At 46.4% G+C, this 22,492-nt stretch overlaps 2 protein-coding genes across 4 annotated transcripts in view; one reads left to right on the top strand and one right to left on the bottom strand.

Moving 5' to 3' along the window:
* CIPC (CLOCK interacting pacemaker) overlaps positions 1–18,800 on the bottom strand; it is a 33,601-nt gene extending 14,801 nt beyond the window's left edge. Inside the window, exons 1-2 of one of the 3 annotated variants that reach the window (XM_077463627.1) lie at positions 18,740–18,800; positions 1,939–2,067 (exon numbers count right to left, since the gene is read on the bottom strand). In XM_077463627.1, coding sequence (XP_077319753.1) covers positions 1,939–2,050 — 112 coding nt within the window. In that variant the 5' untranslated portion in view covers positions 2,051–2,067; positions 18,740–18,800. Of the gene's footprint in view, positions 1–1,938; positions 2,068–7,383; positions 7,579–7,657; positions 7,695–18,739 lie in introns of those variants that run through there. The other 2 variants (XM_077463626.1, XM_077463625.1) reach the window with 2 other exon arrangements.
* Positions 18,801–19,500: 700 nt separating this feature from the next.
* The window catches only part of ANGEL1 (angel homolog 1), a 163,289-nt gene continuing 160,297 nt past the window's right edge, over positions 19,501–22,492 (top strand). The window contains exon 1 of the mRNA XM_077463621.1: positions 19,501–19,587. The gene's annotated coding sequence lies outside the window, so the exon portion shown is untranslated. The remainder of the gene's footprint in view (positions 19,588–22,492) is intronic.

Below are 22,492 nucleotides of genomic sequence, written 5' to 3' on the forward strand. Positions count from 1 at the left end.
TCCTCAACTGGTTGCCACCACACACGCTTGACACCATCTGAACCAAATAAGTTTATCTTGGTCTCATCAGACCACAGGACATGGTTCAAGTAATCCATGTCCTTAGTCTGCTTGTCTTCAGCAAACTGTTTAGGGGCTTTCTTGTGGATCATCTTTAGAAGACACTTCTTTCTGGGACAACATCCATGCAGACCAATTTGATGCATTCTGCGGCATATGGTCTGCGCACTGACAGGCTGACCCCCCCTTCAACCTCTGCAGCAATGCTGGATATGACGCCGGGTACGTGCACTCAACTTCTTCGGTTGACCATGGTGAGGCCTGTTCTGAGTGGAACCTGTCTTGTTAATTGCTGTATGGTCTTGGCAATCTTCTTATAGCCTAGGCAATCTTTATATAGAGCAACAATTCTTTTTTCCCAAATCCTTAACACTAACGAGTCACATGACACAGGGGAGGGAAAATGGCTATTTGGGCATTTTCACTTAGGGGTGTACTCACTTTTGTTACCAGCAGTTTAGAGATTAATTGGCTGTGTGTTGAGTTATTTTGAGGGGACAGAAAGTTTACACTGTTATACAAGCTGTACACTCACTACTTTACATTGTAGCAAAGTGTCATTTCTTCAGTGTTGTCACATGAAAAGATATAATAAAATATTCACAAAAATGTGAGGGGTGTACTCACTTTTGTGAGATAGTGTGTGTGTGTGTGCGCGATATATCCGCCTACACACAAACAAACAAACTTTAATGGCATCCCAGTCTTAGTCCATAGGGTTCATTATGGAGTTGGCCCACCCTTTGCAACTATAACATCTTCAACTCTTCTGGGAAGGCTGTCCACAAGGTTTAGGGGTGTGTCTATGGGAATGTTTGACCATTCTGCCAGAATCGCATTAGTGAGGTCAGGCACTGATGTTAAATGAGAAGGCCTGGTTTACAGTCTCCGCTCGAATTCATCCCAAAGGTGTTCTAGCGGGTTGAGGTCAGGACTCTGTGCAGGCCAGTCAAGTTCCTCCACCCCAAACTCACTCATCCATGTCTTTATGGACCTTGCTTTGTGCCCTGGTCCAAATCATTTGGTGGAGGGGGGGGGGGGGGATTATGGTGGGGTGGTTTTTCAGGGGTTGGGCTAAAAAAAATAAAAATTACACTTTTTTGAATTGTAATGCATAAAAACACAATAGAATACCAAATTGTCTGGTAAAATATAAAAGATGATGTTATGCCGAGTAAATAAATACCAAACATGTTATGCTTTAAAACCATGCAAGACAGTTTTATTATCCATAGGCGATGCTTTAAAAGCCTTTACAGGTTACCACTTTAGATTTACAGAGATTTTACAGTGTGTGCCTGTACTGCCTGTACCATGTGCACTTTTCCTGAAGACCCCCAGTGTGTGCCTGTACTATGTGCAGCTTTCCCGAAGACTTGAAGTGTGCATCGGTACCATGTGCACCTTTCCTGAAGGTCCCCAGTGTGTGCCTGTACTGCCTGTACCATGTGCACCTTTCCTGAAGACCCCGGTGTGCCTCTGTATTGCTTGAAATATGCCTTCTCTTTGCTAGTTACAAGCTGATCTGAGTGGCTGCCATTCTATTGGTTGGATTTGGTGCAGACACATATTATGGGGGTTATAGCTGCCTTCAATGACACTGGCATTCTGCTGATAAATGGATTTCACCTACCTGCCTTACATTACTTCCTCACTGCCTGCCACTGGATGATAGAGTCTACGTCTCACAGGAACACTAAACTACTTATGTGCCGTGAGTCACGAGTTGCATGGCCTGAAAGCCCCCATCTCTGCCAAACCTGCACTGGAAAATTAACTTTTGTATCTGGTTAGCTGCTGAGGGACAACATAGACAGTTCTTACATGAGCCAGGGTACACAGTAAGCCGCAATAAAGATACTGTGACCATGAGCGTACCTGAGAACCCGGAGTCCTTGTCAGATTCTGGAGCAGTCTGGGGATTTCCAGGCCTGTGGCAAGTCTGTGCTTGTTGCTTCTGAGCAGCCATGCCGAACGGCTTCCTCTCCATGCCTGCTCATTGACTCCCTGTGGAAAGAAGAAAAATGTGTCTGCTGGATACTGATAATACCACTATGTATCTTATAGGGAATCACTCAGAGGTGGGTTAGCCACATGTCATGTTTTCCAGGCATCAACATCGCTGTGATATTTAGTATAAATCACAGAAGTTGTAAAAGACTCCTATAATGTTACTCTCAGGATATGCAGCTAAACTGCTGCATGTGGAGTCTGGGAGCGTACTGTCAGGGAGTACAGCAATACAGCTGCACAGGTTTGGATGGCACCACTAGATGGGTAGTCCCAGGTGTGGTCATAGTGCAGCGCTCCGCTCAGCTGTGAGGAGTGCGGGGGCGCCAGTCACACTAGAACATTTCTGGTGTAGACAAATGCATGTCAGAGTGCATGATGGGATGTGTGCGCCACGGCAGTGAGCGGTTCACACCTCTGAGTGTTCTTCATGTACTGACTAGAACATTCATGAGTACATGTCAGAATGATGCACGAGCGCACCGACTCCGGAGTGAGCACAACAGCCAAAAAATACAATGCACCAGTGCGCCAGCTCCAGAGTGAGCACAACAGCTAAAATACTGATAGATTTACTGTTAATAGACCTAATAATGTACAGTGACCACTACCCTGTTTGTTAGAGCGGGAATACTAGTTAGGGGGGACAGCTTCTGTTTTAGGAAAAGAATATAATGTGCAGTGGAATGTGATGTGATATGGAGAATAATGTAATCAAAAAACTCACACGCCCCCCCCCCCCACCCCCGATAGAAGGGGCACGGTGTCAACTGAAAAATAGTAATATTCATGCCAAGGAGTTCAGTGACAACTGTGATAGGAGCAGCCAGGTGTCACCACTACCAATACCAACACATCTAGTGTCACCACTACCGATATCTGACTATCAGACCTTACCATCACTCATACCCACCCATCAGGTGGTGTCACCACTACAGATACCAACACAGTAAATGTCACCACCACCGATATCTGACTATCAGGTCTCACCATCACTCATACCCACCCATCAGGTGTCACCACTACCAATATAGCTAGTGTCACCACCACCAATATCTGACTATCAGATCTTACCATCACTCATACCCACCCATCAGGTGTCCCCATTACAAATACCAACACAGTAAAGGTCACCACCACCGATATCGGACTATCAGATCTCACCATCTCTCATACCCACCCATCAGGTGTCATCACTACCAATACCAACATATCTAGTGTCACCACCACCGATATCGGACTATCAGATCTCACCATCTCTCATACCCACCCATCAGGTGTCATCACTACCAATACCAACACATCTAGTGTCACCACCTCCAATATCTGACTATCAGATCTTACTATCACTCATACCCACCCATCAGGTGTCACCACTACAAATACCAACACTGTAAAGGTCACCACCACCGATATCTGAATATAAGATCTCCCCATCACCTATACCAACACAGTAAATGTCACTACCACTGATATCTGACTGGCTATCAGATCTCACCATCAACAATACCATCCCATCAGATGGTCTCCACTGCCGATACCAACACAGTAAATGTCACCACCACTGATACCCGACTATCAAATCTCACCATCACCGATGCCCTCCCATCAGATGTCACCACTGCCGATACCTGCTCACAACGTGCCACCAAAACCAACCCCCCTTCAGATAATTGACCATCAGGTGTCACCACAATGGATACCCTCCCATCACCTAAAACCACCAAAGATACCCGCTCACCACATTTTATCACCATTGATACCTGCCCACCAGATGTCATCAACCACTACAAATACCCAGACATTGTCTGCCAAAACTGACAAAACCGGCCCATCAAATGTCACCACCATCAATAGCTTCCCATTACATATCACAACCACTAATAACATTGTCACCCCTGCTGATACCGTCCCGTCAGGTGCAAATACCCCCGTTAACCGTTCATCACTTGTTCTTACCACCACCAATCCTTGTTCATCAAAATGTCCCCACCGTCACAGGTATATGACCATTAGGTGTCACCACCGTGGGTATCTTTCCATTACATGTCACAATTGAACATACCAGCTCATCTATTTCACCAAATACAGAGAGATCAACCAGCGCAACATAAAAAACCTAATACAGCAGCTGAATCCTGAGGGTCAAAATATCAAATCCCCAAATTGGCAGCAGAAAAAGGCAGTACAGCGCAAACACATAAAACTGAAACTAAAATAATACTTGAAATCGATACAGTCTTTATATTTTCTTCATAAAACACAAGTTGTTTGGGATGAACAGCAGCGAATCGCCAGTGCAGTAAGTGATAAATCAGCCATATAAGGCGACTTGTGTGACAACCTCCAAGAGAAATGACCGCTCAACTCATACGGGGGACCCCCGAGTGGATCAGTCAGGTCAAAACAGCAGTTCCCTTTAAGGTTATTTAGTCAGCAAGCTCTCTGTGAATGGTACCAAGATTGCACGTGGGATTCCTCATCAGCTCCAAAAACGGTACATGGAATAAAAGCAACAATAGTGCTCTCTGAATAATCACAACTTGTTTATTTAAAAAAGGAAGGTAAACAGCACTGACAAAACACACACTGTGCCCCAGTGCTAAGGATGAATGGCATACAAATAGAAGCATGTATCCACAAAGATCAGCGTGTAGGACACGGGTGACGTCACGATCAAGGTCACGTGGCTTCATATTTCACCACCAATACCTACCCATCAGGTATCGTCAACCACCACAGATGCCAACTCATCAGGTGTGATCAAAACATGCCAATACATGTCCATCTGATATCACCACCACCAATTCCTTCCATCATGTGTCACTACCACTGATACCTACTACTATAGATTATAAAAAGTCTTTATCTTTGTCTCTTTTTTTTTTTTTTTACATCACAGAAACCTGACATTTTACCAGGGGTGTGTAGACTTTTTATATCCACTGTATTAACCACCGTCGATATCTGCCTATCAGATGTGACCACTATCAGCAACCCCTCATCAGATGTCACCACTGCCAATACCCACTCATCACATTACCACTGCCAATCATGCCAAATCAGTTGTCATCACCAATACAGAAAATGAACCATCAGGTGTCACGACCGTGGATACCCTGCCATTACGTCACCACTGAAGATGCCTACTCATCACATTTTACCACCACCGATATCTTCCCACCACATGTCATCAACCACCACAGATACCAACCCAGCCGGTGTGACAACCACTGATGCCCGGTCATCACATATCAAAATTGCCAATACCAGCCCATCAGATATCATCATTGCCAATACCTTCCCATCAAGTGTCACTACCATTGATACCCACATGTCACCACTGCGCATACCCTCCCATAAGGTGTCACCACCGCCAATCCCTACTCATCATGTGTCACCACCGCCAATCCTCGCCCATCAGAAGTCATCACCACCACAGATACTAACTCATCAGGTCACCACCATTGGTACCCAGTTATCATGTGGCAAAACTGCCAATACCCGCAATTCAAGTGTCACCACTGCTAATAAAAACCACGTGTCTGATACCCACTCATCCGGTGTCACCACTGCCAATATCTGCCCACTTAGTGTTACTACCGCTGATACCCATCAGGTGTCACTACCGCCAATATCATCCCACCAGGTGTCATTACCACGGATACCCACCCATCAGGTGTCACTACTCCCAATATCTTCCCACCAGGTGTCACTACCGCTGATACCAACTCCTCAGGTGTCACCATCATTGATACCCAGTCAAATCATGCCGCCTTAGCCCCCACAACATTTTCAGAATATGCCCCTTTTTAACTAAAGACACCAAGCTTCTAATTCACTCCCTGGTCATCTCTCGCCTTGACTACTGCAACTCCCTCCTCGTTGGATTACCATTACATAGACTATCCCCCCTTCAGTCCATAATGAATGCCGCTGCCAGACTCATACACCTTACCAGCCATTCAGTGTCCTCCACCCCTCTCTGCCAATCCCTGCACTGGCTTCCACTCACCCAACGAATAAAATTTAAAGCACCAACAATAATTTACAAAGCCATCCATAACTCTGCCCCCAGCTACATCACTGACCTAGTCCCAAAATACCAACCAATCCGCTCTCGTCGGTCATCCCAAGACCTCCTGCTCTCTAGCTCCCTTGTCACCTCCTCCCATGCTCGCCTTCAGGATTTCTCCAGAGCCTCTCCCATCCTCTGGAACTCCCTACCCCAATCTGTCCAACTGTCCCCTAATCTATCCATCTTTAGGTGATCCCTGAAAACCCTTCTCTTCAAAGAAGCCTATCCTGCTTCTAACTAACACTGTTTTACTTCCTCCATCAGCTCATCCCCCCACAGCTATTACCTTTTGTATCAACTGACCCTTCCTTTTTAGATTGTAAGCTCTAACGAGCAGGGCCCTCTGATTCCTCTTGTACCAAATTGTAATGTAACTAACGTCTGCCCTCATGTTGTAAAGCGCTGCGCAAACTGTTGGCGCTATATAAAACCTGTATAATAATAATCACATCGCAAAACTGCCAATACCTCACATCTGGTGTAACTACCTCTAATATCTTCCACCACGTGCCACTACCACTGATACCCGTATCAAGGGTCACCACTAAGGATGAGCTCAGGCGTGTTCACATACTCCACGTGCAGAGCCCGCCAGGAAGTTGACACAGCGCTGCGCTAATCACAGGCAGTGAGACATTTCCCGATGTACGGCTGCAGAGATCGGGGCAATGTCTCACTGCCTGCGATTACTGCTGCGCTGACTTCCTGGCGGGCTCTGCACGTGGGGCGTGCGAACACGCCTGAGCTCATCCTTAGTCACCACCATTGACACCTGTCCATGAAGTCTCACCCCGCCAATACCGACCATCGCAATTCCGGTGAAGGGCGCACACTTAGCTGGTTCGCCATGCTGCACACATTATAGTGATTATTGTACGCGGAGCACTGAAGTTCCTATAAAATCATAGGAGTTCAATAATGGAGACCCCCACCCCCCTTCCTTATTAACATCAAAATAGTCCCACAAATAATATAGAGCACCCCTTTCCCATAGGGATAACAGTAATGGTAATATTACCCCTCCCCCATCCTCCTCTCACTAATAATAACAAGGGATCTGACCAAATAACAGTAATAACACCCCCAGGAGTCACCACCATCCCATAATAATAGAATTATAACAATAGAGCACCCCACATTCCTCTAATAATAATAATCCCGGATCCACCGATAATATTTCCAGAAATGACAAAAATTACCCCGCCCCCACATAATTATAATACAAAGATCGTTACCCCTCTCCCCGGTTGGTCCCCCCCTGTGCCTGGCCTCCTCCTCCTCACTGCCAGTCAGGCTCCCCGGCACTGTGTACTACTAGGCCGCACTGACAGAGGCGGGTCACCATGACAACCACACACGTGACCCCACCAGACACAGACCGCTCCCGCCGCCATGTTGGAGGTCCTCTCAGTGAGTGGAGCGAGCGGCGTGTCATTGACCTTCAACCCCTCCTCCTACTGACCCGCCTGTCCCCCGACACCAACCGAACCCTCATCCCCGACACCTCACCTCTCATATACTCCGACACGGCGGACGTAGCGGCCGGTGTCTTGTAAAATACAGTCCCCCATCAGAAGCTGTCCCCTGCGTACTGCGCATGCGCAGTACACAGGAACACAGATTCCGAAAATTGCCGAGGACGAACGGCGCCTGCGCCGTGAGTCCAGGTTCTATCCCCACTATCCAAGTGGACATAGAGTTAGAATAAAAAAGAGCCGAGCGCAGCGAGGCCGAGCCCGAAGCGTGGCGAGCGAAGCTCGCCCGCGAGGGGCCCTCTAAAATTCTTAACCCTATGTCCGCTTGGATAGTGGGGCTACCGCCTCCACTCACGGCGCAGGCGCCGTTCAACTTCGGACTTTTTCCGAAGCTTCGGCTGCTCCGTACTGCGCATGCGCAGTACGGAGCGGACAGCAAATGATGGCCGGACTGTATTAGGCAGAACACCGGCACCATCTTGGTGTGGGCGGTGCGCGGGCTCCCCTCAGGTATCAGGCACAGTGTGAGGGAGTGTAGGGGGGAGGGGTTCTTACATGCAGCCTGTTCATTCTGTTCTTAGAGCTCACGGACACAGGACATTTTTCTATCTCTCTTCCAGGCGCCCTTCCACCCAGCAGCAAAAACACTTGGCGTGTGAATAACGTGTGTAAGCGTGTCAAGCACTTGGGTGTTCATTCGCTTATTTAGCCAGAATAATAATGTATTTGGGCCACGCACACCGCACAAACAAGCCCACCACACAGACACATTTACATGCCCACCGCACAGACACAATTATACTGTACACGCCCACCACACAGACACGATTACACACGTCCACCGTGCAGACAAGCCCACTGCACAAACACAACTACGCGCCCATCACACAGATGTGTTTACATGCCCACCACACAGACACAATTACACACCCACCGCACAGATACGATTATACACGTCCACCGCACAGACACGCCCACCACACAGACACGATTACACACGTCCACCATGCAGACACACGCCCACCACACAGACACAATTATAGACGCCCACCACACAGATGCGTTTACATGCCCACCACACAGACACACACCCACCACACAGATACGATTATACATGTCCACCGCACAGACACGCCCACCACACAGACACGTTTACACGCTCACCACACAGACACGATTATGCACATCCACCGCACAGACACAATTCTACATGCCCACCGCATAGACACAATTATACATGCCCACCGCGCCGACATGTTTACGCGCCCACCACACAGACACATTTACACAACAACCACACAGATATGATTACACGCCCACCACACAGACATGTTTACATGTCACCGCACAGACACACGCCCACCACACAGACACGTTTACACACCCACCCCACACACGATTACACACGCCCACTGCACAGACACAATTATACACACCCACCGCACAGACACGATTACACGCCCACCACACAAATGCGTTTAAATGCCCACCACACAGACACGTTTACACGCCCACCACACAGACACAATTACACAGCCACCACACAGATACGATTATACACGTCCACCGCACAGACACGCCCACCACACAGATGCGCTTACACGCCCCCTGCACAGACACAATTATACATGCCCACCGCACAGACGCGTTTACACGCCCACCACACAGACACGATTATACACCCCCTATCGCACAGACACGCCCACTGCACAGACACGTTCATACGCCCACTGCACAGACACAATTATACATGCCCACCACGCAGACACGTTTACACGCTCACCACACAGACACGTTTACACTCCAGCCACACAGATACGATTACACGCCCACCATACAGACATGTTTACACGCCCACCGCACAGACACGTTTACACTCCCACCACACAGACGCGTTTACACGCCCACCACACAGACACATGCCCACCACACAGACACATTTACACATCCACCACACAGACACGATTACACACCCACCACACAGACACGATTACACACATCCACTGTGCAGACACACGCCCACCGCACAGATGCGTTTACATACCCACCACACAGACACAATTACACACCCACCACACCGATGCGATTATACACGTCCACCGCACAGACACGCCCCCCCACACAGACGTGTTTACACGCCCACTGCACAGACACACACCCACCACACAGCCGCGTTTACACGCCCCCCTGCACAGACACAATTATACACGCCCACCGCACAGACACGTTTACACGCCCACCACACAGACGTGATTATACACACCCACCACACAGACACACACCCACCACACAGACACGATTATACACACCCACCTCACAGACACACATCCACCACACAGACACGATTATACACACCCACCTCACAGACACACACACCCACCACACAGACACGATTATACACGCCCACCACACAGACACACATCCACCACACAGACACAATTATACACGCCCACCATACAGACACAATTATACACGTCCACCGCACAGACGCCCACCACAAAGATGCAGTTACACGCCCACCGCACAGACACAATTATACATGCTCACCACACAGACGTATTCACATGCCCACCGCACAGACGTGTTTATACGCCCACCTCACAGACATGATTATACATGCCCACAGCGCAGACACCCATCCACCGCAGAGACACGTTTACACGCCCACCTCACAGACATGATTATACATGCCCACCGCACAGACACGGTAACATGTGGTTAGGCGCATGAAATGTTTTTTTTCTGCCAAAACTCTGCTGCTCCCAGACACACCGGCTGAATGTTTGCGCCACGGACGCATAGACCAAAATGGAAGAAAAATAACCGCTAGAAGCCCTAGGAGGCGTTACATGGCAGTATGGCTGGTCCCCCCCCCCCCCCCCCCCATGGTGTGTCTGAAATCACCTGGAGTCAGCCTTGGGGGGGTCATTCCAATGCACTCTACTATGTACATGTGGGGGTCATTCCAATGCACTGTACTGTGTACATGTGGGGGTCATTTCAATGCACTGTACTGTGTATATGTGGGGGTCATTCCAATGCACTCTACTATGTACATGTGGGGGTCATTTCAATGCACTCTACTATGTACATGTGGGGGGGGGAGTCATTCCAATACACTGTACTATGTAAATGGGTGGGGGTCATTCCAATACACTATACTGTGTATATGTGTGTGTGTGTGGGGGGGGGGGGCGTCATTCCAATACACTGTACTATGTAAATGGGTGGGGGTCATTCCAATACACTATACTGTGTATATGTGTGTGTGTGTGGGGGGGGGGCGTCATTCCAATACACTGTACTGTGTATATGGGGGGGGGGGTTATTGCAATACACTGCACTGTCTACATGGGGGTCATTCCAATACACTGTACTGTAGGGCCGAAACAACTAATCGATTAATCGACAACTAATCGATTATGAAATTAATCGATTACTATTTTCATAATCGATTAATCGGCCACTAACATAATGGGGTTTAAAAAAAAACGAAAATTAGCCCTTTATAGTACAAAGAGCAAATTTCTACTGTAAATATTACTTTCACTGTCCTATAGTAAAAAATGAACCCCTTACAGTAGTGATTATTTGCTCTTTTTGTACAATTTTTTTTTTTTTTTAACCCCATTATGTTACTAAACATCTCAGGCCTGGGTCACACCTCTGTGTTTTTTGGTGCTTTTTTCAGAACTACACACTACAGTTCATTTACATGGTTTCCTATGGGACACGTTCGCGTTGATTTTTTTTTTTTTTTCAGCTGCTGCGTATTTGGAAAAGACAAGGACTTTTTTTTAAACACAAAACTGCTATTTTGTTTTTTTGGTTCAATATACTTCAGTGGAGAAGCTGCAGAAAAGCATGTAATAATGCGTTTTTGTGGTAATTTGTGTTTTTTTAATCTGCCCAACAACAAATTGGGCAAAAAAAAAATGTAAAAATGCAAATCGCAACAAAATTACCGTTATTTTAATATATTTAAGGTTATTAACCGATTATTCGATTAATCGAAACAATAATCGGCAAACTAATCGATTATGACAATACACTGGGCATCAATCTAGGGAGGTCCTTTTCTGCTGAGCACCAATCTAAAGCCCCATACACACTATCAGATTATCTGCTGAGTTTTTCCTTCAGATTTACCAAAACCATGTAGTAGAAGGGTCTGCCTGATTGCATACCCATTGAAACTCCTAAGGTTTGTCCTCATATTATATGGTTTTGGTAAATCTGAAGGAAAAACTCAGCAGAAAATCTGATAGTGTGTATGGGGCTTAAGGAGGTCCTTATCTGCTGAGCACCAATAAAAAAGGATACCTGTGTATAGAGATTTCTTCCCCTGAATGTAAGGGGGATTTTTCTTCCCACTGACTATCAATGTAATGGGACCCTTCTCTTACTGAGTCTCTCAATGACCACCAAGGTTATGGAATCCTCTGCCCACCAATGTAAGAGGACAATATATGGAGAATTCTTTCCCTGACCACCAATGTAAGGGGCATTCTTCCCACTGAGCACCAAGCTAAGGCGCGATCCTTATCCACTGGGCACCAGTCTAATGGGCATGTCACTCACCCACAAGGTAAATTGGCACCTCACTGACCACCAGTACGAGGAAGTACTTCACGGCCTGCGTTTGTTCTCTGGCCATTATTATAACTTGTTTGATTTCATTATGACTGCAAATAGTTTTGTTGTATAGTGCCGCCCAGGATGTCAAATATGCTTGGTACACCACATTCCCTACTCTTTTGTTTTTTTATTCTTATGTCCACAACTTGCTGGTCACACTTGCTGACAGTGGATGTAAACCAGTCCTATCTCTCTAGCCGGCTCCAGAGAGATCAGGTCCTGACAGCAGTCAAATTGTCCACCAATAGTTGGCGTTCTGCACATGAGCAGGCAACCTCTTTTTGTCTATGAGAAGTTATTGGCTACTAGCCTGAATCTAGTCCCACCGTAACGAAATTACGTCATCACGTTCTGAAAGATCAGATTTTTCAACAACTTAGTCCGACCGTGTGTATGCAACAGTTTCATCAGACTAAATCCGTCACAATCCGTCAGACTAAATCTGACGGACAAAATCCGACGGATTTGGTTGGCAGAATCTCCGACCGTGTGTACAGGGGCTTAGTGTGCACCAAATGTCTAGGCGGCTCCACCCACTGCAGGCTGCCTGCGGAAAATTACAGGAGGGAGTGGAGACGAGACCAGTCACCCAGCACAAGGAGAGAGAGTAGCAGTGAGCGGTCTTTATTATAGGAAAGTTTGACACTGGATTACTGCACAGGGCCAGTTTCTGTCTCCTCTGCAATAATAGATTCTTCTCTTCTTTCTCACCATTTTTTATTTTATTTTAAATAGTTTTCCTCGTTCCTCGTGTACATGTGTGACATCACAGGCCAACATAGTAAAGCAGCTGTCCTCTAGTCACTTCAAAATGTTGATAATAGTCTTGCAGACTTTTTGAACTGTACACTGAGCTGCGCATGCACCTACCAGCTGCCAGGATGAATAAACTGCAGTGCACATGCACACTGTAAAATCTTGTAAAGTCTTGTTTAAAAATGAAATAACAAACATGTTATACTTACCTCCTCTGTGCAGATGGTTTTGCACAAAGTGGCCCAGATCCTCCTCTTCTATTGTTCTCCTGCCCCCACAGCAAGCAGCGTGCCTTTGGGGGCACCCGAGCCAAGCCAAAGCTCCCTGTGCCCATTCAGACACAGAGCCCCGGCCCCATCCTCTCTATCTTCTGATTGGCTAACTGACTTTGATTAATGGTGCCACTGCTGTGTCTCAGCCAATCAGGAGGAGTCCCGGATGGCTAAGACACTGGATATTGCTGGATAGAGATGGGGTTCGGGTAAGTAATTAGGGGGTGCTGGGGAGGCTGCTACACACAGAAGGCTTTTTATCTTAATGCATAGAATGCAAAAGGCCACTCGCATTACTAACTTACTAATATAAAGTGGAGGGCCACCCTGAAAAAAAAAAATACATAAAAAATTTGAAAAAAAAAAAAAGATTTCTTACCAGAAATGCCTGTTGCTAGGCACATCATCCTAATCTGCCTCTTCCTCCTCCATGGAGATCTTCTTTCTTCTCTCCTCCGTGCAGAATCTTCTGGGTAATGGGTCGCGCTGTGTTCTGGGAACTGTGTGTCCCAGAACACAGCGCGCCCCATTCACAAAGCGCTGCGCGACTCGCGCATGCGCAGTAGGAAACGGGCAGTGAAGCCGCAAGGCTCCACTGTCTGTTTCCCTTAGATAGAATGGCGGCGCCAGGACCCGAGAGCCGAGGGACGGGTCGGCCTCGGGGCGGCCGACATCGCGGGCGCCCTGGACAGGTAAGTGTGCTTATTAAGTCAGCAGCTACAGTGTTTGCAGCTGCTGACTTTTAATTTTATTTTTTTTAAACCGGCCCTCCTCTTAAGCATAGATGTCACACCCCTTCCTCAAACTCAATCTTTCTAAAACTGAGCACATAATGTTTCCTCTGTCCCATGCCCCCTCCCCTCATTTCTCAATCAAAAGCAATAATACAAACATCAGTCCCTCCCCTCATGTAACCCAGACTCTGACCTGTCCTTTCAGCCCCAAATCCAATCACTGTCAAAATCCTGCAGACTTCACCTCTGAAACATCTCAAAAATTTGCCCCTTTCTAACCATAGAGACCACTAAGCAACTTAGGACTCCCTGGTTATCTCTCACCTTGACTATTGTAACTCTCTCCTCATTGGCCTACCACTCCATAGGCTGTCCCCTCTTCAGTCTATCATGTAAGCCACTGCCAGACTCATTCACCTTACCATCCGTTCAATGTCCGCCACCCCTCTCTGCCAATCCTCCACTGGCTTCCCATTGCCCAACGAATAAAATTCAAAACACTAACAATAAAATACAAAGCCATTTACAATTTTGCCCCAAGCTACATAACCAATCCTATCTCCAAATATCACCCAAACCGTCTTCTCCGCTCCTTCCAAGACCTTCTCCTCTCTAGCTCCCTTGTCTCCTCCTCCCACGCTCTCCTCCAGGACTTCTCTAGAGCCTCTCCCATCCTCTGGAACTCACTACCCCAATCTGTCTGGTTATCTTCTACTCTGTCCACTTTTTTTTTAACAAACAGTGGTGCTTTATTGAAAGAATACAGATTACAATTTATATAAAATGAAAAGTCAGTGCATCAGCATTGCCATTTGCATTAAATAATACAACTGAAACATAGACATAGAGAGATGACAGGATCCAGTGTGAGCGCACTACCCACTAGAGTCGGTGCTGACCTAATTTCAGGACATGGCACACAGTATAATATTTTACAGAGACATCGGTGTTAATAAAATCAAGTTGCTTCCAACACTTAGCCCTTGTACACACAGTCGGACATTCCGACAACAAAAGCCAATTTTTTCTGACGGATTTTGTCCAAAACTGGTGTTGCATACAAACGGTAGGACAAAGTTGTTGGAAAATCCGATCGTTCAGAACGTGATGACGTTTGTTTGTTACAAGGGGACTACGTTCAGGCTAGTAGCCAATAGCTTTGGTCTCGTAATTTGATCTGAGCATGCGTGGCACTTTGTCCAATCGGAATTCTCTACACATGATCGGACGAAGTCCAATCGGATCATCTTGTGGGAAAATTTTATAGCCAAATATCAAACTTTGTTGGTCGGATATTCCGACGTAAACAGTCCGATGGAGCCCACACACTGTCGGATTATCCGACAACACGGTCCAATCGGACATTTTTCATTGGATTTTCCCACCGTGTGTACAAGGGCTTAGAGATAAGCCCCGTACACACAATTGGAAATCCCGCCAGCAAAAGTCCGATGAGAGCTCTTGGTCGGAAACTCTGACCGTGTGTATGCTCCATCGGACTTTTGCTGGAGGAATTTCCACCGGCAAAAGATTGAGAGCAGGTTCTCTATTTTTCCAACGGAAAAAGTTCCGATCGGAAATTCCGATCGTCTGTAGCAATTCCAACACTCAAAATTCCTACGCATGCTCAGAAACAATTTGACGCATTGAACTTCATTTTCTCGGCTCGTCATAGTGTTGTATGTCACAGCGTTCTTGACGGCCGAAAGTTCAGAGAACTTTTGTGTGACTGTGTGTATGCAAGCCAAGCTTGAGCGGAATTCTGTCGGAAAAACCATCCAAGATTTTTCAGACGAAAACTCAGATCGTGTGTACGCGGCAATACACATTATTGTAGAGGAGCTCAAGTCAGGGTTCAAGGTGACCAGACCTTCTTGAATGTCCAATGTCAACCCCTGTTTGAATAAAGCCGTGTACACACGATCAAACAATCCGGTGGAAAAGTCCAGCGGACTCAAGTCCACCAGACAATCCCCCCATGTGTGGGCTCCGGCGGACTACTAAGAAAGTAGTTTTGCACCTAAATATGCCCACGGACTCGCATTTCGGCGGACAATCCGGCCGTGTGTATGCTAGTCCGCCGTACTTTTGAAGTGAACGGACTTTTCTCGCCCGGAGAAAAGTCCGCTCATTTTGAGTGCGGCTCCAGGTAGCCGGGACCAGCGAAGGAGGCGTTGCTGGCCCCGTCACCTGGTATGGAGTTAAAGGGGAAGCCCTATGCCGAAAAAACAGCGTGGGGGTCCCCCTCTAGGTCCATATCAGACCCTTATCTGAGCACGCTACCCGGTCGGTCAGGAAAGGGGGTGATGAGGCACAGTGGGAGCAATTGATGGGCACAGTGGTGGAAATTGATGGGCACAGTGGCGGCAATTGATGGGCACAGTGGCTGCGTTTGATGGCACAGTGGCGGCAATTGATGGGCATCAATTGCCATCAATGTAGTGCAAGGGACTGTCTGATTGCATACACAGTGAAACTCTTAAGCCCCATACACACTATCAGTTTTTCTGCTGAGTTTTTCCTTCAGATTTACCAAAACCATATAATATGAGGTCAAACCTTAGGAGTTTCAATCTGCATGCAATCAGGTAGGCCCTTGCACTACATGGTTTTGGTAAACCTGAAGGAAAAACTCAGTAGAAAAAAATGATACTGTGTATGGGGCTATATTGACCTCATATTATATGGTTTTGGTAAATCTGAAGAAAACTAATCTACAGAAAACTGTATAGTGTGTATCGGTTTACAACTGGTCTAAAGCTAATTTGGTTTTAATTTACAATGATCTCCTTTCACCAGTAGGGGGAGATGTTACACTTCTCTTTTCCATCACCCTGGGGCACTTTATTGTATGGAATCTAATTTATCTCTGTAATGGAAAGAGCAATATCTCATGTTAAATAATCTGCTTTCAGTGGCTTTATTAAATATAGTAACAGTAACAAGATAAAGACGGATGAATAGATCTGAGATAAATAAAGTGCAAAGCAGACACATAACATGTCCTACATTGTAAAGATCCATAGAGAAGGTACAAGAGTTCATTATGTTTGCTGATTAGTGAATATATTCAGCTTGCCCGGTCAGGACTGCTAAATGCAGTATAAGTGCATACTGTGCAGAACAGATAGTCCATTTGCATCCTGTACAGACAGAGGGGCTGGGAGAGGGGTCTACTCAGGGAAGCTGATAAGGTAGTACAGCTGACCCGCCTGTACTGGGCCCGGGCACCTGCCGAGCAGGAAAGATGGCTGTACTGCCTTATTGCAGACATTGATCCTCTTGTTCCTCACCCTGCAGGCTTCTCCCCCTTTCCCAGCTGCCGACTGTGATGCAGGGGGATCAGTTCTAGTATCTGCGCCCCCTGCTATCCGGGTCCCGCTTGTGTGTTCACTTACACTGCAACACTGCTGGCTTCCTTCCTCTCCAGCAGTTGCTGAAGGCACACAGGGGAAGGTTTCAGGATAGAGAGTGGGGAAAGGGGCTGGTAAATATAACCTGACTTTTCTCAATGAACACAGTGAGATCGGTACCAATCGCTCCTGTGTCCATTCATTACTGAAGCATAGTTAATTGTGTTTAATATGTTTCAGTTTGTGAATGAACAGGAAGCATGTGAGTGCTTTCTGTTCATTCATCTGTGCAGCTGAGGCTTCAGAAAAAGTGATTGATGAATCTTGGTGCACAGTCCCTTTCTCAGTCTCTGTTTAGACCCCCTGATTTTTCACCAAAATCCCCCAAAAAATGTAAAAACGAATAAAAATTAATTAAAGACTCGTTCACATGTGCTTTGCTCTCTATAATTTCTTGCCACAGTTTCCAAGCATAGCATCGCAACCGTGGCATGTGTACACCCCTAGCCACTGCCTCTGTTGCTAAAGGGGTTAGCAGTTGGTAAACAGCAAACGCGCAGCTCAACTGTGGAGTTTTTATCACCCCCAACCACATATGTGAATGAGCATCAGTCTCCCAACTAGAGGAGCGTACACTCTGATAACATAAAGATCTCTCGGTGCACAGACATACACATAAAATGGCTCAGTCCACAGACATACAGAAAAAGATGGCTCAGTGTGCAGACATACAGAAAAAGATGGCTCAGTGCACAGACATACAGATAAAGGTGGCTCAGTCCACAGACATACATATAAAGGTGGCTCATTGCACAGACATACAGATAAGGCTACACTTGCGAATGTGCTCGATAACATTTACATGTGAGAAGCCCAATGGGGGTTACCGGTGATTAGCCACAGAAAGCAGTCCCATTGAAAGCAGTGGCAGGCTGCCGCTTGCATATGATCATTACGCAGCAATCACCTGTGACTGTCTGCACCCTCGCTGCATAATGATTTCACTTACATCGAGATTAACATGTTTATTTGAGATCTTAGTCTTTTCTGTGTTGATGGACACGGAGGTTGTCGGTGTATTCAGTGTGTTCCGGCCCTTGTCAGGAATGCAACTGGTTCTAGTGTTGGAACACACAAGGTCTCTGGCTGCCTGCAGCCTCCTAGCCCTACCTTGCTAACCCTCGGTGTCCAGAAGCATAATAAACATTGGGGCTGATTAACTAAAACCAAAGAGTGGGAAATCTGGTGTAGCTGTGCATAGTCACCAATTTGGCTTCTAACTTGTTCAATTAAAGCTGATTTATTTTATTTTTTAAAGTCAGCAGCTACAAATACTGCTCACTTTTAAAATAAGGACACTTACCTGTCCAGGGCGCCCATGATGTCAGCACCTGAAGCCGATTTATCCCTCGGCTGTCGGGTGCTGCTGCCGCCATCTTTGGTAAGGGAATCAGGAAGTGAAGCCTCGCAGCTTCACTTCCTGGTTCCCTACTGTGAATGCGTGACTTGCGCTGCGCTATCCCACTGGTCCCTGCTGTCTTCTGGGACCTGTGTGTCTCTCCCCGAAGATAGCGGGGGGGGGGGGGGGGTAGAAAAGGCGCCGAAACTGGTGTAGATAATCGAGGGTGGCTCGGGTATCTATGCCCAGGAGTGGGAGCAAAATACATGTATTAGACAGGTATCTGCTCCCCGCCGAAAGGTGCCTAATGTGACACCGGAGGGGGGGTGGAACCGGAAAAGCGAAAGTTCAATTTTTGGGTGTAACTCCGCTTTAAGCTTTCACAAAAAAAAAAATGGAAGCTGATTGGTTTCTATGCAAAGCTGCACCAGTTTTAGCTTTCTCCAATTTTAGTAAATCAACCCCATTGCATATAAATAAAGAGCAATTTTATTCCAGTCTGTGTTTTCAAACCGCTTGTCCATCGATAATAAATCATCTCCTGGTTTATGCCTGTCCCAGATCTGCTGTGCTCAGTTCTGTTTAGTTCCTGTGTATTTCTCACTACAATGCCGCTACTATTATTAGTCCTAGAGCCCTCAGATTGTGGGTTAGCACACAGCTCACATGTGGCGAACACGTCATTCACATATATGTGCTCTGATTTTTCCAGAAACTGCTGACAGCTTGCCTGGAACAATTTTGATTGGAGGAAGATTAAAGCACACTAGCCAATCAAGACAGAACACGTGTGATGAGATCCCAGGGATGGGGTAAGCCTGCACTCCTTCCAGTGTGAAGAGGAAAGCTGTGATACGCTACAGTGTATGTGGCAGATATATCACTTTCCTCTCCTGTGTTGTACACAGAATCAGCCTGGATCATTGCTCTGTTTTCTTGACATTTCTCTGTGTTAAGATCAGTAACATTTTAGTATCTAAATGTGTGACAGAAGTGACATTTATCAGCCCTCCTGGAAACCATCCTTTAAAAAAAAAAAAAAGAGAGAGGAAAAAAGAAAAGATCACTATATAGCTGCATTCATAGATGGGCGATTTGAATAATTGCTGCGATTCTGCCCACCATTTTAAAACACACAGGTGTGAATGACAAAGTGCACATTTCAGATGTCATTGGTTGAATGGCACTTAAAATTGTGGTGCGGTTCTGCTGTGATTGTTGTGCTGCAATCGCGGCAAACCGCATTGCGTGAAGCTCGTGGGCCAACAAGATTTCAGGAGCTTCCTTTGGGCAAAATGCTTCATGCAATGCGGTTTGCTGTAATTTATTGCGCAACAATCAAGGCAGAACCACACCATGTTTTTAGGTGCCATTCATCCTATGACATCTAAAATGTGCGCTTTGCGATTTGTCATTCACACCTGGGTGTTTTGAAAAAATGGACAGAATCGCGGTGATGATGCCTGCGATTCAAAACACCCATGTGTGAATGCAGCCTAAGAGACAGTTATTATGGGACAAACATAGACTCCCAACCCCTCTCCTGAAAATGCTAATTGTCTATATGTCATGCTGATCCATTGACTTCAGTGCTTTCCTTTACTGACCTGGCACCATAAATATAAGAACATCAAACTTTCCTACATTCACACCTGAGCTGAGCATTTTCAGGCATTTTTGAGGGGTTTTTTGCAAATATTATAGGCGTTTCTTCAGGCATTTTTGCTGTGGCCAAATAGAAACCTGTGTAAGGTGTGGAGTGATGCTAGAAAAGGGGAGGGGAGCTGCTGTTTGTGCTAATCCTGAAAAAATGTGCATTTCTAACTGTTCAGATTCTCCATTGAGGGTCTATGGCAGTGATGGCGAACCTTGGCACCCCAGATGTTTTGGAACTACATTTCCCATGATGCTCATGCACTCTGCAGTGTAGTTGAGCATCATGGGAAATGTAGTTCCAAAACATCTGGGGTGCCGAGGTTCGCCATCACTGGTCTATGGGGACAAAAACGCAAAAATCTGCCTGAAAAGAAGCTTGTGTACTTTTTTGAGTGACAGGCATTTTGCTACAGGCAATAGAACGCTCAAATGTGAATAGGTCCATTAAAATGAATAGGATTTTGCTTGAGTGTTTATAAGTGTCAAGCTTCAAGCTGAAAAATGCTCAAGTGTGAATTGGGTCTAATATGCATGCTTCACATTGACTTTCAAAAGATTGAGGCCAGAGGTTCGATTTAACAGCCAGGTACCTAAAAGGGGAGCTATGTAATGGTAGGTCATGTTTTTAGCGTTTGGGGCCCGTTTGCCTCTCAGTTTGCTGGGCTGTTTCTTCTTTATGGTCTCTGTGTGGGACAGTTTTATTTCACATGCAGGGGTGAAATTTCTCAACAGCCTTCTCTGCACCGCCCTGCACACAGCCTTTTGGTAGCTGATGTAATATCGGTGTTCCTTTAGCACCACCTGCAGTATTAAGTGGTAACAAAACCTTAGCTGCTGTTTAATTTGCCGGTCACCACATTTCCTAGTAGAATCTGAGATGCCTAATATTTCAGATGGTTTTAGGGATGCTCCCAAGGATTTGTTTTCAGATGCGGAGTGCCTCCCTTTCATGAATGAGCAGACCCTACCACTCAAATGTCAATCAGAAGTTTTTTACCTTAACAGAAGTAAACTGTAAGCTCTTGTACACAGGGTCGGACATTCCGACAACCAAATCCGACGGATAAATTCCGACGGATTTAGTCAGGAAGTGGTACAGAAGTGGTGTTGCATACACACGGTCGGACTAAGTTGTCAGAATTTCCGGTTGCCAAGAACACGGTGACGTAAGTTTTCAGGTCATTCTTTCAGGCCTGGCTGTTTATCAGTGCTTTCTGTTGTCCGTTCTGACCAGCCGACTGTTTTCAAGCCATGTTTTGTGTACGTACTCGTCGTAGAGTTTGTGCTGTGCAGGGGCTTGGTGTTGGGCTTTTAGCTTTGACACAAGCCCGGTCCATGAACAGGACGAGGAGGAGTTTGTGGACCAAGAATTGGTTTGCGCCAGCGTGACCAGTTCTCGCACATGCCTTTGCTTCGTGAGATCCGGGAGAATAATCCTGATGATTTCAGGAATTATCTCCGGATGACGGACCCCATTTTTCACCGTCTGCTGGCTTTGCTGTCCCCTTATATCAGCAGGAAGGATACCTGCATGCGGCAAGCCATCACTCCGGAGCAGAGGCTCATCGCCACGTTGCACTACTTGGCGACAGAGAGAAGCCTTCAGGACCTCAAATTCTCGACAGGCATCTCCCCCCAGGCTCTGGGAATCATTATTCCAGAGACCTGTTCTGCCATCATTCAGGTCCTGCAGAAGGACTATATGAAGGTAAGTTTTCTCCTTTAACATCACATTCTATGTATTTAATGTTTGCTAATGTATTGGATTTCTTTCCTTGTTCCCTAATTACCATGATTTGCATATGCTCTAATTGATATGCTGTGCCCCTTTGTCCTCATGCATGCTGCAAGCTTTTCAAGTTCCTTTTTTGTCCTTCATGCATATTTGCCTTCACTAACTTCCCCACCATGCTCTTCTGGGGCCATAAACCTATAGTCTAGTCACTTAGCAATGTAATTTGTCAGCTCCATAGTATTGCTTTCCCCTAAACACCCCCTAAAATGTGTACAAATGTTATGTGTGTGCTTAAATTCATGCAGCGTGCCAGATTTTTTTTTTTG

The sequence above is a fragment of the Lithobates pipiens genome, unplaced genomic scaffold, assembly GCF_037356315.1.
Source record: "Lithobates pipiens isolate NorthernLeopardFrog02 unplaced genomic scaffold, aLitPip1_a1.2 Scaffold_30, whole genome shotgun sequence".
Lineage (NCBI taxonomy): Eukaryota > Metazoa > Chordata > Amphibia > Anura > Ranidae > Lithobates > Lithobates pipiens.